We start from the raw sequence: 16921 nt of genomic DNA on the forward strand, positions 1-16921 counted from the left end.
ATACAATATTTTATTTTTTAGTCTCTGTAGATAAAAGTTAAAATTTTATTAAAAATATTTAGCAGGGAAGATTGCGTGAATATGTGGTTGCTATAGTTTCGTTCTCATGAGTTTGTTGTCAACAATGGGGAGGGCGAAAAAATTTGACAAATCCCAAGGGAGATATGAGTTGTTTTCACAATCTGTATCTATGACGAAAAGAAACAATATCGTGTTACTAAAAAATAAAGTTTATTTTTTATGCGGACAATTGCAAAAATAAGGATAATTCAGATAATCCATATGGGGTTCCTATCATCGAGATGATTGCACGAATTGGCTGAATCATTATCACCTCATAATACCTAATATTTAATTATTTATGAAAAGTCATCACAGCTCATCCAAAATACAATTCCTGAACTTGGAATCGATATTATAAATGTCAATTAGGATAAGAATTCCCTGATCTATGCTTGAAGTTCATGTTACCATGACAATACGGATTTTATACAATGACTGTTAAACGATACACAATCATCTTGTAGTTGTCTCGTCCAATCTCACTGTAGTTAGCTATGCGGTGAAGACTGCAAATAATCATTTGACATTTTAAATCCTAAGCACTTATCGTTAGATCGTCTGTCAATATCACGTAATTTCCATTAGACAGCTGTGTGTATGTGTCTGTGTAAACAATAGATTTTATTTTGTTTAAACACAAAAATGTAAATGGTTCGTTACACATATGTACTTAAAATAATGCAACATTTTCAAATTTTAAAACTTTTATAACGTATGCGGACGTAATTATTGATATGCAGGATGTTCACGAGAACTGGGCCACTGTTGGTAACTGTATTATTAGTGAAAATAAAAAATCAGTTAAACAACAAAGGTGTATCATTTTTATGGTTATTAGAATTAGAATTTTTGAAGTAAAAAATATATGTTTTCTTCGATGCCTCCCTAGAAAGTGAGTCTGTATCCATATAGGTATAGTTACCAGTGGGTGAGGGTTGCTCTTTCATTCATGCACTTTCGCTCATTGTTTTTCGCTCACTGTTTTTCACTCACTGATTTCCATTCACTCGTAAATTTTTCCAATTCCTTTCTGATAACGTAATTTTGATTTTTTACGCAACACTTGGTACCTCGCGGCACTTTGCTCCTCCAAGACATCATCAGGAACATTTTATTTTTTTCATATCAACAGATCCGTCCAAAAGTGTGATTTGTTTTTATTTAAAATTTTGAATACAAAATTACAGACTCACTTTCTAAAGCGGTATCGAACAAAATCAAATACAGCACTCGAGAGTAAGCCCGCTTTCGTTCACTTGAATTGCATGGACGAACACGCAATTCAACAAAAACTTTGCCTTCCTCACTCTTACTGTAAATAACTATTACTTACGCAACATTCGTGGTGGTCTTCACTTATATTCTTATACATATTCTCAAGTACAAAATAAAAAATATTAGAATTTGGGGGGAAATGTAGATATCTGTGTGTATTTATATAGGAATAAAAGGTGAATTTTACAAAATCAACAGACTGTGGCGTAAAGTCTTAACAACATTTTTGTTATAACAAGTGTTCAATTGAAATGTTCATCAAGTTGGCTTTGACTTTGTTTTTTAAAAGACAACAACATCGTAAATTAAATTGGTTAGACAAAGATAGCGACAAAGATCAAAGTCAATTTGATGAACGTTTCAATTGAACACGCGTTATTTGCTTGTACATGTGATATAAATTAAAATCGTTCTGTAAAAAGCTTAATTTTACTTTTACTTTCTGTTAATTTTACGTCTAAAGCTCAGGTAATTCTGCACGTGCTCATAATTAACGCCATGTATTCATCAAATATATAGGGTTATTATAAATGATTGTAGTTCAAGTAGGCGTAACAATTGAATGTAAAATTTATGGGTGCCGCTCCATATAAAAAACATCAAAATGATGTGAATAAGTGAGTACACACCGTTCACACACAGGAGTTAAACTGGGTGCAAAACAATTCAATATTTTTAGAATTGGTTGCAAAACAACTCAATATTTTTGGATTCAATCGTTAATTTAAAAAAAAAACTATCACCGCATTTTTCATCTAAAAAATGACAGTGACAGCGACAAAAATTGACAGTTCACATGAAAGAGGCAAACATTTCATGACATGGGCATGGCCTGCTTCGACTACAATCATTTATAATAACCCGGTATTAAAAATGTGATTGAACTGAACTAAAAAAACAATTACATACGGTAGTAACTTTTTTGGTTGTTTGAAATAAATTTTCTTATCAACTCGTTGGAAAATAATTAACTTTGTTAAATGTATGTAATGTATTTAAAAGTCAAAACTAACACTGATAAACCATTTCGAGGATACGTCGGTCGTCACGATACGACGTCATATTGAGGTATACATATTTATTTTGTCAACGATTCGACATTAGAACGAAATGATATTAAGCAATTGGAAAAATAAAGCTACAACCCCGAGAATTCGTCGGATGGTGATATTTTGAAAGTAGGGCATTCAACCAGCCCTCTTGGTAAACATCCCCTGCGGCCGAGGGAGAGCGAGAATTACCATTAGGGTATTTCACCACATTGCGCGAAGATAGAATCGGCCCCCAGTTGGCGCCTTTCGGTTTCGCCACCCCGGGTATGTGTTCCTGTGTGTCGGCGTGAATGCACACGCAACAAGTCAGTGGAAATGAAAACGGCGCGACCGCGTCGCCATCCTGGTGGCGCGCCGATGGCAGCGTCGCCGTCCCTGGAAAAGCGTAAAAATCGTAAGGCAGCGCGACTTTTCCAGAACGGCGTGAGCGGATCGCGAATATTCCGCGAGAGTATGAGATTCTGGTACGTATGCGCAGTCGCCCAGGTTCGGAGTATCGCGAGTTGTGTCCGCTCGGTGGTGGCTCTTCCCAGTGCGGCGTGTGATAGTGTAACGTGTGGTTGGCCACGGTGAAGTCTTATTAGCAAACAACACAACTTGCATCTCCATCAGACGTGAAATTGTGGTGCAGTGCCGTCCTAGATCATACATTCCTACAGTGCTGACCGCCGGTCCGCTGATCACAGTTATAGTTCTTGTGGTGAGCATGGGCACAGAATTCAAGGATGTTGACGTGAACATGGAAGACTCCGGCAATAGCTGCGGAAGCAGCGTCGTCTCCGACTACAGTGGCCCTTCTGACCACACCGATTTCGACGGCGATGGCGTCCAAGTGTCCGACCTCGAGGGTGACTCCGACGAGCTGCGGCTCCCACAGGTTCGTACGATCGGACTAGCGATTGCACTTTTTCTTTTCTTCGCGTTTTTGCGCGGAAAAAACTGCTCGTTTTTGTCCAGACTGAATTTTGGTAGGTCGAGCGCACTCGTAAACATCCATGACGTAACGCGGAGTGACTCTTGTGCTTAGCCCAATTATCTAGGATTATTCCGTCGACTTCACGTGCGAACTTTTCACGTGATTGGGAAACTGGCGACGCAGAAGAAAACGTTCTATCGGGCTCTCGTGGACGCATTCCGCTCAAATTTCATGTCAAGGATCTCGGATCCGATTTTCTCCGCCAACTGTGTAACTCAATTAAATTAATTAGCGGCTCGGACGGACAAAAACACAATGAAGTTTCTGCTGCACTCGCCAGAAAAATGCGATTAAGTGCCTCACGGTTCCTCATAGTCCGCAATTGCCCAACTACCGCCATCAAAGTCACTTTCCCGCTACCTGAACCGCCGCCATCAATCATACTCCCCAGTTGATTTATTCTGGTCATGCTCTTCTTGCGTCTTCTCGACCCCGCAACCACAAAAACATCACCATTGCGAAAAGACTTATCCCATTTAAGTTTTCGTTTTATCCACGGTGCAAAATAAAGATTAATTGATCTGCCGATAAAATATATCAAACCGGGGGAGAGCTGAAGAGAGGAAGGACAGGTCAGCTAGTCCCACAATCGTTTCTGATTATTATTTATTGGTTGGTTGTTGGCCTCTGTTGTTATTTCCTACAAGTCATGATCTTTGGTAATTGATTCGCTGCTGGTTTTCGTGGTGTCATCAATTTTCGTTGATTTTGCAACGAACCGTTCCAATAAAATACAGCTGTTGCATTAAAATATCGATCCGAACTGTATTTTCTTTTTTATTACTTGCGCAACAGTCGCTTGATAAGACCGGATTAATGAAAACGCACCACTGATAACAACTTGACCGTTTCATTCATGCAGATTGTTGAAATCCGATCTTGCAGTTTCTAAATTTAATCGTTCCGGATGCAATTAGTCGGTACAATCAGATTTTCGTACTTTGGACATTGTTTTCCTAAACATTTATCAATGAAAAATAAGCGTTATCGTAGTTCTTGCGCGCTTGCGGTAGGAAGTGCTTGGGCTGCAGCTGATAAGGATTGGAAGATATGATAATAAAAGCAAACAAAAACTTGGGCAACATGTCTAAATAAATCAATACGTTGTTATCCGAGTACACACTCTGGTTCATTTCACCCATATAAACCAAAAAAAATCAAAATCAATTTTTGATGCTTGTGAAGTGTTTACCCTTCCAGGCACTTTAAATCTTCGATCGTAATTTATTTGGTAATTTGGCTCAAAGCACGGTCGACTTTGTATTGTGATCGACAAAAATTGGCTTTTTAATAAGAACGCAGTTCGTTAAAACTTTGCTATAGAGATTAATAATGAGCTCATAATTCATTATATTTGACAGCCTGCTAAATTTAAAAACAAATTGTTAGCAGATTAGACCTTTATGAACGGCCGTTAATAACGATCACTCCAATTAATTCTACCCATTATTATGCCTAAAATTCTCCGAACTAGTCCAACGGTGTCAGTTCGGGCGACCTTGGCGGAACTACCAAATTGGCCAATACCAACCTACTGTTCATGCTTATTTATAATGGTATTACTCATTTTGTTATGATTTCCAAAATCCGTGGGGAAACAACAATTTCTTAAATTTTCCTACCGTGGCTTGTTGATGTTGTTGTGAAAACCTTGACATTGGTCGAAAACAAAACTGCACGAAAAGCTTTGATTGTTATCAGAACTTGTGTAGCACATTTACAAAAAAGAACCCAAAACAAAATCATAAATGGTCGGATTAACATCCAGATAAACATTTACCAAAGAGTATTTTTGCTGCATTTTTTCATTTTTACAACACGCATTTTAATACTTCGTCGTAAATGCAGTCATCGATATTTTATCATCGATAAAATCCATCCAGAATGACTTTTTACAGTGTGCCAGATTTGACATAGAGAGTCGAAGAACTTGCGAATTTCCTTTCATCTTCAAGGACGCGAATTGTGGGATCTCACCAGATCCACCAGTTGAAATTCCGTTGTACGAAGATAGTCATTTAAACACCAAAACACCATTAAAATCGTCGGATATTTTTAGTGTGTCATTAAAATAAAATATTCCGAGCTGTATCCACGCGCGTTTGTTATTTTCACGCGCATTTTTTCCAACAGAACAATGGTTTTTCTGCAAAAGAACAACCTTTACCGATCTCGCTCGTGATGGATCGCAGTCTTGAAAATTATTCACCAGATGCATTCCTCGGATGATTAGGCGATTACGCAATGTCGTCAAGCCCCGTTCTACATTCGGATTAACCATCAGCGATCAGTTTAATTCATGATTGTCGTGTTTAAAGGCAGGAGCACATGGCCGGCAAAAATCTTACGTCACGGTAGTCGACCCAAGTTATTTTTAAGCGATTCGTGTACTAAAGTTACCGTTCGATAATACCGGCTGTTGCTAACCAGTCCTAACACAATTTTCGGCTATTATTATCCTGGATGCAGCGTCTGGATGCGGGGAAAGTGCAATAATCTCGATCGTCGCACTTTAAGCCGGGTTTTCTCGCGTCGACAAAACGAAACATGCGACATGCGAACATGAACATGTTCTCGGTTCTCATTTGCAGTAATTGTCGACTGTTACTTAATCGTTGCATTAGTTAGTGTGCCGCGTCAATAAAAACTTTTGAATTATTGAACAGGTTCCCGATACCCGCCGATATGTTTTTGATTTGATTACTCTTTTATGGGGGGAAATAAAAAAGTACTCCGTTTAATTGCTTATGATTAAAATAAGATTGTATGTTTTATTGCCTATTATTCAGTTTTTATTGGCCCATTTTCAAAATTCCATATTTTCTTCGTACTCTCGGCAAAAACACGAAAACATCAATTTGGCACTTTGTTCGGCTAAAATTAAATACAGGCGCTGGAAACTGCCTCGCCTTGACCTCTTCATACGTGACGGGTAAAATTAGGGAAGAGAAGCAATCACCTTTAAGGTATTTGGGCACAAACACAAATACACTTGGTCGAAATTTTCCATGGACAACTCGACGGATGCAGACTGTTATCTAAACAAACCTGTAGATTCGCTCTGTTATTTTTTTTTGTCACAGATCAACTAATCGGTCAAGGTTTGGAAAATACCGCACAAAGCGAAAGTATTTTTTTTTAATCCGGATGGTTTATACTCATCCTAATATCCTTCGAAAACAAGTTATTGTTTTCGTCAAATATTTGCACTTGTTATCTAGATGCGGAAAGAACCTCGCTATTTATAACCGAAAAATTTTGTGTCAAAAAATCGGAGGCAACCCATATCACGTCGATTGTATTTAAATATGTATTAATGACATAAAAAATTATGTATTGTGACTTGGAGATCGTTGTAAACAGCGGACGTGACGTTCGAAACGAAATAATATAATTGCACCAAATAATTACACGCCGCATGTCTGCTAATAATTTGACGATACATAAATAAATGTCAATGAAAGATTTTCATTCATTTCTGATATTCAGCGATTTTTATATCATTTTGTGTCGCGCTTCGTATCTGTCATTTTCGGTAAAAAGATACATTTTTAGTGGGCCGATAACGACTGTATATAATTTTCAATTGTCGGTAAAATTTTAATCATTTTTACGGATTCAATTAATTTTCGTGACGTTAGCGCTGTCATATTGTCGCTTGATGAATTGCAGTAATGATTGCATTTAAATTGGATCAAGTGTGACGTCTGTTGTCTACACTGAAGAACAAATCTAATAGAATTGATTTTAATTAAAAAAATCAAGTGTCGCAGTTGGTCTGGAAGGACATCCTTCGGTCGTATTTTGTACACCAGGAATCTGTCACGGATAATGATACCACTATGTATTGACTTTAAAATAATCCATAATTGAGTCCTTTTAAAATATTGAACCGACTTTTAATTATTCATTTACGCCTGTATTTTTTATAAGTGGAAACATAGCCCAAAATAAATTAATGGTGTCAGATTCGACGACCTTGGTGACTGCTATTAATTGTTACAAGTGTTTCCATGCAATTTATGGTGAACATTTTCATTTTCCTGATGTAAATTTGATACGACGCAAATTACGCTGAATATCCGCAATGCAACAATCCGTTCAAAAATAATTCAAATCTTTCAACAAGTCGTAATTGAACTGTACAAAATCAATAACTAATTCTAACATTAATTAGATGAACGTATTCAGGACGCCTTTCAAATTACAATCGTTTGAATTTCCCGATGTTTGATACGAATGACATTTGTTTACTATGTTTAATCAGCACATAATTGAACGTGTTTTTAGCAAAGGGTGCCTTTAGATATTTGCTTTGCGAATAGGAATCATTAGTTATTCTATTTGTAAAACATTTGCAAAGAAAGAAAAAGAAAACAGAAAGATTTTTTGTTTAAAAATTTTAGGTTAGCTGCCAACATGCTTTAATTACAACTGTCAATTTGCACGGCCGATACTGGTGTGGATATGAAGGAACTCATGAAAGCAGCAAATTTTCGAAACAAACTAAAGTGTTTATTGCACATTATTGTGCAATATTTATGTATATGTTTATAGTCGAGATATCTGTCAGATAATCATCTTTTTGATGATGAGCCTCGCCGTAACAATGTTCAAGTGCTCAGAACGTATTTACCTGGAAACTCGTTAATCATGGAAAATGCACACCAGGAAAATTAAATTCACGAATTGATTTTCAACTCTCTGGTGGATCGTGCCGGTTATAAAATTGTATTTTTCCGTTACTCGTTAATAACAAAACTTCAGTGCAAGCAATTTATTCGAAAGATCACGCGACAATTTCGACATTTTTTTTAAATTACAAATACCTATTCACAATTTAAATGTCATTGAGGTTGTATTTGTGCCTGTCAGCTGTTCTTATATACTGAATAATTCAAAACTAAACATAATTTTTGAAAAGCGAATTGTTTAAGCACTTTTTACTTAAAATGTAACTGCGAAATGTTGATTAAGTAACAGCAATCACAACGAATGACTGGCGTTTTGCTCGGGCAGGAGGCAAAAAAGAACCACAAAAATAAAAATGTCTGAACCAACTCTAAGCTTTGCGAATACGAGAGATTTAGGGGTAATTCGCAAACGCCGCAGTTAATTTTAGATTATTTAAACAATGAACTTTTGTCCCACTTGTGTGGATTTTTTTAATGCTCCGCTTGAATATGATAATTTTACCACAATAGAAAATTTACATTTGTTGTTCGGATTTAAAAAAAAGTGACAACGTGTAATTATTATTTGCCGAGAGAAACATCCAAACCTAGTTTTTTACATTTTGAGACACTAACGTTCAGTGTTTTGGTGTCTTAATTAATTATTGTATTTTCGTGATGTAGAACGTCGATTTATCAATATGAAATAACTTGCGACTAGCTTGATGATCCAGTCTAATCAACATAATAACAGGCATCAGAACAGAAGGTAACCTGTTGAGTTGCCATTCAATTTTTGTTCTCGAATCCTCCAGCAATAAATATCTGTCCGGTGGAGTGGTCGGATTTTCATCCTTATCGTCTCTTGATACCGGTCCAAATATAATTCGAGTGCTTAATTTTTATGTGACTTATCTCAATAATCCTCGACGTTTTCTGGAATGCTCGAGATACCTACGACGTTTATTGTTTTTGACGATTCTCGAGTACCCGACGCCGCATCGATTTTCTTGTGTTTTTGTGTCACCGTTTTCGTTGTGTCTGTGCTCAATTTTAATCATTGCCACCATTGTGCGAGCTTTTCAAACTGAATAATAACGAGGCCCGATCCAAATTACGCCTCTTCCTCCACACGCGTCCTTGCTTTTAATGTATTCGTCGCCACAATTGCAATTTTTTGATCGACACAATACCCCAGACTGGCGCCGCGTCGAGAGGGATCAACGGAGGCGTCGCCCAACCCCTTTTGACCGAGCGGGTAATGTAACTTGTAACTGGATTATGAGGCAGTACGTGACGTACAAGCACAGTTAAACGCTAAGGTTTCCGGGTTCCGGGCGGCCGGAATTATTGTTAGTTCTCGGTAGACGGTATTGTTTATCGTCAGAAACGGAAATTGCCGCGCTGCGGTTACGACTAGGGATTGATAAGCGTTTTTTTGGGTTAAAAATTGCCGACCAGGATTTATTGCGAGCACGTGTTGCGTTCCCTCGGGACCGTCGTAAATGATTTTTCTCGGTGTGTGCCGAATAACAAGGGTTCGATTGATATTCCGAATGTAATTCGGATGTTTGACAAACCGGAATCGACCCTTGATATGAATATTACATAATTAAATGGAACAGGACGTCTCAGTTGGATCGTCCCATCGTCCTTTGTCCTGCGGAAACCGTAACTTAGAGATATTGATTTTCGACAGGCCATTAATAGTAATTAACGTGCTCTCAGAAGCCGCCAAGTTGGATTTTTTCAATACACGGAACCAAATTAAAAATTTAAAACATCAATTCTTAATCACAGGAATTAATTAGACTCGGTAGCTGTATTGCGCAACCCACTTAAGTGTTCCGAATCCCGAAAACTTCCAATAATTACGATACACTTTTAGTATACCACAGCTAAATAATTCTTAACGTTGGTGTTTATTAAATCATAAAACTGTGACGCGCACTGCTACTGTCGAATTAATTTTTAGTATGTCGATCGTGTTCATTCTTGTCTCTGTTTCGATACGCAGTACGGATTGTTAATGTCAAGAACAAATACATGAGCTGTTTGTTCTGCAAATAAGGTCAATACCAAAGCAACACAAAAAGCGAAAAACAATATGTAATTTAATAACAAATAAAACATGTCGCGCGTGGGGGCTAAGAATCAAAAAATAAGTGCTGCGTATCGCGATTGACGCTGAACTTAAAGAAATTGATTGTCTGTCTGGTTATTAGCAGAATGGGTGGCGTCATTTATTACAAATTCATTTCGTAACGGAAAGGCGATGAGACCAGAAAGGTCACGTTTAGAATTTCTACAACCAAATTGTAAGCTTCGACCTTCTTGTTCAAATAAGCTGATTTTTATGCAAAGTAAATATAGATAAAGTAATCACAGATAAGCGTTGGCGTGCGTTTTTTTTTCCCAAAACTGAATGGCTCAAATAACTGGCGTGGGTTGCGCAACTGGCACGACAGTGCCCTTTCTTTTCAAAATGACATGCAGACTCTTTTCAAAGTATCAACACGTAAAACGTGCAATGAGACACTTCTGTTGTGACCAAATTTTGTAAAGACTCGGACACAATAGATCTTCAGTTGGCATTTAATGTGCAGGGGAAACTCAATATCATTTCGATAAAATCATCTAGACCATATTAGAAATAGTTGCTTCCAATAAAAAGGACATAAATTCCGTACTTTACGATGTACCACAGGGAAACGTTAATAATTTCCGTCCTTTATATCGAATCATTAACGTTTTATGGTTACTACCTCTGTACCAAAAGGTTGTCTCACCTTGTCAGAAGCAAATATGTAGTTTAAAGTATTTTGTTAATTCTTTTCAAATCATAGATTTTCTATTGTGTTATCTGCGTTATCGGTAAGCGTTTTAATGCTGTCAACGAAAGTTACTTTAATTGGGGCTATAAAGAGAACTGTCTTATCTTCCATTGTGTCCAGAGATAGATTCGGAAATCCCCGAAAAGAATCTCGTTTTCTTGGTGAGAAAAAAAAGCGAAAACGGTGTCACCGTCGCAAACAAAACCAAGAATGCTATTAGAAACCGAAAGTGAACCAACAACGGCAATACAGGTTATTCTGCCTTAATCTCTGTTTACACTCCATTAATGTAACGGCATTCCTTTTTTTTTCGTCCACGGTATTATTTAAGAGATGATCTAAGTTGAATGAATTTTGTTTTGGTAATTAAATAAGTGAATAGTAGGTTACGTGCTTCACTGGTGCCATTGCGTAACGAAACAATGTGGTCGACCTTTCACTTTCATCCTGATCCTCATCTTTACGTTTATGTCGCTTGTGGGACTTTTTATTTATAATTTTATCAAAAAACTCGGGTTTTTTTTCACTACTCTGGCGACAACAATAACATTTCGTCCCCCATCGCTGACTCTCCGAGCGGTCTTGACACCTAGCGAGGGTCACTGTCGCCTCTTGTTTAATGAACCCCTAATCGGATTTTAATCCCAAATTGTAATGCAAATGCATGACAATATAGCATGAAGAATCCGTGTCTAGGTCAATGAATGTTTCGGATTTGCACATACCCAAATAGCATGACACCACACGCGATTTCACGAGCTCCGAAGAATGATGGAAGTGAACCCGAATTTTTGGCAACGACTGTGGTAACCCAAGAACCAAACATTAATAGGCGAATCTTGTATTTTTACATCGTTGCGCAATCTTAATGATTTGTCCCGTTTTTTTGTGGATGCATAGTTTAGCGAATCGCTGGAATTAAAGCGATAAGAAAACTCGAGGGAAGCAGGAAAAGTGGGATAAAGTAAACCCGGAACATTTAATGCTACAATTTCTCAAACGGTGCGTTTGGGAGAGCTGCTGAAATTATGGCTCGATTTAGAGAGTATTTCCCCGCTGGTTTCATTAATATTTCATGGATGAACACTGATTCACGGGATGATAAGATTTGGTACATTTTTTTCACTTGCTGAAATGAATAATGCCGTTACGACGGATCGAAATCGTTTGAACATTTCGATTATTGGTGTTGTTGTTGCAATCGCAGCGATAACACAGCTTCAAAGTGTAGATTGTTGTTACATGAGTTGATATTTCCTTTTTTTTCGAATAAATAAAAACATGAACTGCGGTTGTGTAGAGCCGCAATAAATTAGGACCGGTTGTCATTTTATCGAACCTCCGGAAACCTTCGTGATAAAGGTGATTCCTTATCAACAAATAAATATCGGCGCACAGGATATTTCTTGTTTAGATGCAAAGTGACTGTGGTCGAGTTAGGTTTTGTGATAAATTGTCACAACAATAGGTAGGTCGTGATAAGCGGTTTTAGTGACCAGGGGGATGCACCGAGTTTTAATGGAATAGTACTGCTCGGTTGCGCTAATTAGCACGCATGTCTTTATAAGTTACGTTTTGCCACAAAACTGTGTAAATGGTATTTTTTTATCGTATGTCAAGGATGGTAAACACGAGATTGGCGAATTTGGGAAATTTCCTAAAGTCGGGTAGTAGTGTTAACGTGTTAAAACGGGCGTTGTGCTTTATCGAATCCCGGGATTAGGTTTCTAACCCTCAGATCTAGGAAGGGCGTCGGTGGTCGTTTGTCATATCATCGTGAATTATGGTCAGCAGATATGCCTCGTTGTTGGCCACCAGGTGTACGATAAAGATAAATCAGCATGACGTTTCGTGCAATTGTATTAAAACCGTGTATGCTCTAGTTGGAATACGGTGCAGATTCCTTAGCGCCAGGTGGTTGATGGTTTTGTTCACTTTCTAAATCCGCCCATGTTTCGCCACGTCCTTCGCCAAGACGCAATGCAGTTTTTTTCCCAATCGGTGTAACAGCGGACTTTCCTCAATTGTCCCCCGCGACCTTGTGCGATTCTCTTACCGATGCGGTGGTATTTACGTATTTGGATTCCTTGCACTTGATTAGATTTTTAACCTCGAGACCGTCGTCGGGACTTGTTGCGTTGATTCCGCGAGAAACCGCGGGGGTTCGACTCCTCTCTAATGATGGCGTCGTGACGTGAACGGCGTGCATTCCACAATCGATACCAGTGTTTGGGGCCCGGGGTTCCTTAGACGTAGGCGTCGTTCATCTGCACCATTCGCCCACGCTATCCATTCAAACCGCCCACGAGAGTAGGATGACGTCACTCGGTTGTGCGGCGCCACCCCGCTCACTCCTTTCGTTATCCCGGAGTCCTGTTACCTAGCAACTGGTGATCCGCAGGATCGCGCGCCAGATCGCAGGACAATCGCGGCCACGCTTCCGAAGAGTTGGGAACGGAACGCGATGACGGCTTCCGTCCCGACCATCGAACATAACGCGGCTCCCGCCGTGGAAGAGATGGAAGGGGTGGGATCCTAATTAAGAAATGGAGATGTTGAGGATGTTTGCTTGATCGTCGTGTCTTTTTCTGTTACAGTGCAGCACACCAGGCGAATACGGTGACTGCGTGGCGGACGTCAATTATTTCCTGGAAATGGAGGAGAGGATGAAGAACAACAACAGCAGTGTTGGAGATGTCAAGAATATAGAATCTCAACAACGGCTGGCGGTACTGAGTTTCGAGCAGGTCTGCCGCTTGAACGATGTCATGGATGAGGTGGTCAGCATCCACGGTCGGGGCAATTTCCCCACTCTGGAGGTGCGTCTGAGAGATCTGGTGAACGTGGTCAGGAAGAAGTTGGAGACTGATACAGCTTCCGGAGGAGCGGGAATGCGAGTCCGCGACATCCGTCTGAACGGTGGTGCAGCTTCTCACGTCCTCGCCACCGAATCGCAGCCATATAACGATTTGGATCTCATATTTGGGGTTGAATTGTCCAACATGCGGAATTTCGACCGCGTCAAGTCCGCCGTTCTCAGTTCTCTCTACGAAATGTTACCTGACGGCGTCAGCCGCAAACGCATGTCAACATGCAGTCTCAAGGAAGCTTACGTAAGCAAGATGGTGAAAGTGAATAGTAGTAATAATGATGGTGATCGCTGGTCCCTCATCTCTCTCGGTAATTCCCGCGGTCGCGGCGTCGAATTGAAGTTCGTCGACAGCATGCGACGGCAGTTCGAGTTCTCGGTCGACTCTTTTCAAATAATCTTGGACTCTCTCTTGCTCTTCTACGAATGCAGCGAGCTTCCGATCAGCGAGAATTTCTATCCGACCGTGGTGGGCGAGTCCTTCTACGGCGACTTCCAGGAAGCTCTGTACCACTTACACAAGAAGCTGATCTCAACGAGACACCCCGAGGAAATCCGCGGTGGCGGTCTGCTCAAGTATTGCAATCTGCTAGTCAAGAACTACAAACCATCGAGCCCGGACTACATCAAGAGTCTGCAAAAGTACATGTGCTCGCGGTTTTTCATCGATTTTCCCGACATCAACCAGCAAAGAGGCAAGCTGGAGAACTACCTTTGGAACCACTTCGTCGAGCCGGAAGAGGAGGCTCTCAAACACCAGTACCTGATGCTATTGCACGACGTGGTCGAGGAATCCACCGTCTGCTTGATGGGTCACGAGCGGCGACAGACCCTCCAACTGATCAAGAGTCTGGCCTGGCAGGTCCTCTACCAGGATCAACAGCGCATAATGACCCAACAACCGCCACCTCTAATGTACGCCAACGGCATAGTCTACGCTCCCATCATCCAGACGAGCTGCTACTGTACGTGCAACACGTGGATGTCGTGCTCTTCGTCGTGATGTGTACAAGTCTGTGCGAGTTGTCCGGAAGCGGGACCACCAGCATCTTGTCTATCCGTGTAGATTTGGTAGCTGTTGTGCGCCGCGTGTTGAAGACTCTTGAGACTTTGTCATTATTGTTTATATCTCGTACAGACATAAGATTATTACCGACTGAGGTTCCCAATATCGGAACCCGTATGAACTCTCTGAACGCAGGCTTCACGCGTCGTCCCTCTGACTCTACGAAACCATTCCGAAATTTTACACAGATGGCTATTTGTTGATTTCGTTTGCAACATGAGGCTGAAAGTTCTTAACAAAAACATGTTGACGCATCATTGGTGTGTGGCTGTGAGAAACACATTTATAATTGGGTTGTGTACATGGAGATTTAGCGATTGGAGCGTATTTCTCGAGAGATGCAGCCTGAAGCGTCCGATACGTCGCTCAATTTTACTCAATATTGTAAGTCACAAGGACCCTCTCGGGCTCTCCACCGCCACTCCTAGACCTCTTCTCCTATTCTGGAACTTTGCCGTAATGCATTTTATACGCATATTATATACGTACATAAGAGTTTTAGCAACACATTTGTACTACATACTTTATTCACCGACATACTTTTTTTTTCCTGTCTCTTCTTTTGTTTGTACTTTTATTTGATGCTTTAAAGAAAAACCGTTTTATTTATTTTAAGTTTTATAAATGCAGTGTTATATTACGTCACTTATTCCCTTACATTATTATGTACTTTACTTATTATATTTAATAGTGTATTGATGTTTAAGTATTGCATCGACATTGGGCCTCTTATTTATTGTATTTTTTTTTTACTTGTTTGATGGTTAACCAGGGACCTTCAGGCTGCATACATACATGTAATATTTTTTAACCAATCCTGCAATCAGTGCAAACGTCGCCCGGTCGCAATAAGTATTAACATTGTACATAATGTAAATTACAAGTCATGATTCATATTAAGTGAATATTTTCAGAAATATGTATGTAGTTTGTCACAAGTAAATTTAGCAAGTGTATAATGATAGATCAAATCGGATTTTTATTTTTAGATACTTTAGAAAATATGGAATTACTTAAAACAAAAAAAGTTAAACTGAGCAATGAATTTAAAAAAAGTAAACACGGACACGTGAATTGGCCTAATTAACGATGTTGCAAGCTCAGTCTGACTCTGGTAGTTGATAAAAAAAACTGCTCGGTGACCTCTTCAACATGCCTACAAGTACTTATGTCGCGAGGGTGACTGACTGAAAAATTACATACATAATAATGCTGGATCCTTAGGATTCGCTCTAAGCTATCTATCATAGGAAACAAAAATGAAAAAAAAAATACAAAATGTCTATTTTGATTGAAATGTATGTATGTTATAATGGGCTTAATCTGTATATTTTTATTGTTCCATAGGCCCAGTAAGGATAAACTAAGAAAAATGTAAAAACCCAATAAAAATCAATAAAATGTGTAAACATTTCAGAAATCACTACCGCATTTCTTTTTATTCTCCTCCGATACTCTCCCATCCATGAAAAGAAAGCTCGTAAAAAGAAATTCATTGAACCTCTGACGGAATGTTATAAGTTTATTGCATACGAGAGGTTGCAACGTGACATCCGCATATCCTCGTGACGTCTATTGTGTAGGGGAACTTCGCCAATATGGAAACAACAGTTCCGTTGCCCCACACAAGTCTAGACCGCCATGGCGGATCGACAGTAACCTACTTTATCGGCAGCACTTTTACTTACGTTTACAAGGCCGTCCTTGCCCCGTCCTGAATAACTGAAAGCTGCTCAACGTTCAAATGGAACTGTTTTATGGATATCGCACCGGATAATTCGATAGATTACATTCATCTTAAATTGCAAACATGTTCGGCCATCGACTGTAATTAAAACAATTTCACCGTACCTACACACCGCCGGTCCCGGTTAAAAGGAGCAGACACCGGACGCTCTCAATAGCCAATTATTAATTAAACATCCTTAATTACTGGCCGACTCGCTCTAACATTTAAGTGCCTCAATTAACCATCGAAATTAAAACGCGCTCCTGAATTTCGAAGCGGATTAACGTTACAGTTTTAAAATTGCCGGAGGAAATTGGGGGGGCCCCTCGGGGTACGCCTCTGGCGGTGGTTAGTCAACGAATTCGTAGAAAATGTCTGAATTTT

At 39.5% G+C, this 16921-nt stretch overlaps 1 protein-coding gene and 1 long non-coding RNA gene across 3 annotated transcripts in view; one reads left to right on the forward strand and one right to left on the reverse strand.

Annotated features, from left to right (window-relative positions):
- LOC138135831 (uncharacterized) overlaps positions 1-16921 on the reverse strand; it is a 325387-nt gene that overhangs the window by 277548 nt on the left and 30918 nt on the right. The gene's annotated exons all lie outside the window — the stretch shown is intronic.
- LOC138134567 (terminal nucleotidyltransferase 5C) lies at positions 2844-16231 on the forward strand. Of its 2 annotated transcripts, none has more exons than XM_069052907.1 (2): positions 2844-3267; positions 13471-16231. In XM_069052907.1, the coding sequence occupies exons 1-2, from the start codon at positions 3097-3099 to the stop codon at positions 14743-14745; spliced, it is 1446 nt and encodes a 481-aa protein (XP_068909008.1). In that variant the 5' UTR covers positions 2844-3096; the 3' UTR covers positions 14746-16231. The 2 variants fall into 2 exon arrangements, with proteins under 2 accessions (XP_068909008.1, XP_068909010.1); XM_069052909.1 differs by lacking the exon at positions 2844-3267 and adding an exon at positions 12248-12341.

The sequence above is a fragment of the Tenebrio molitor genome, chromosome 7 (genome assembly GCF_963966145.1).
Source record: "Tenebrio molitor chromosome 7, icTenMoli1.1, whole genome shotgun sequence".
NCBI classification, from domain to species: Eukaryota; Metazoa; Arthropoda; class Insecta; order Coleoptera; family Tenebrionidae; genus Tenebrio; species Tenebrio molitor.

Bases quoted from the DNA above. Each gene is read 5' to 3' on its own strand.
- LOC138134567 (XM_069052907.1), top strand. From the start codon at position 3,097: ATGGGCACAGAATTCAAGGATGTTGACGTGAACATGGAAGACTCCGGC. The intron at 3,268-13,470 runs GTTCGTACGATC...TTTCTGTTACAG, and splicing joins ACGAGCTGCGGCTCCCACAG to TGCAGCACACCAGGCGAATA.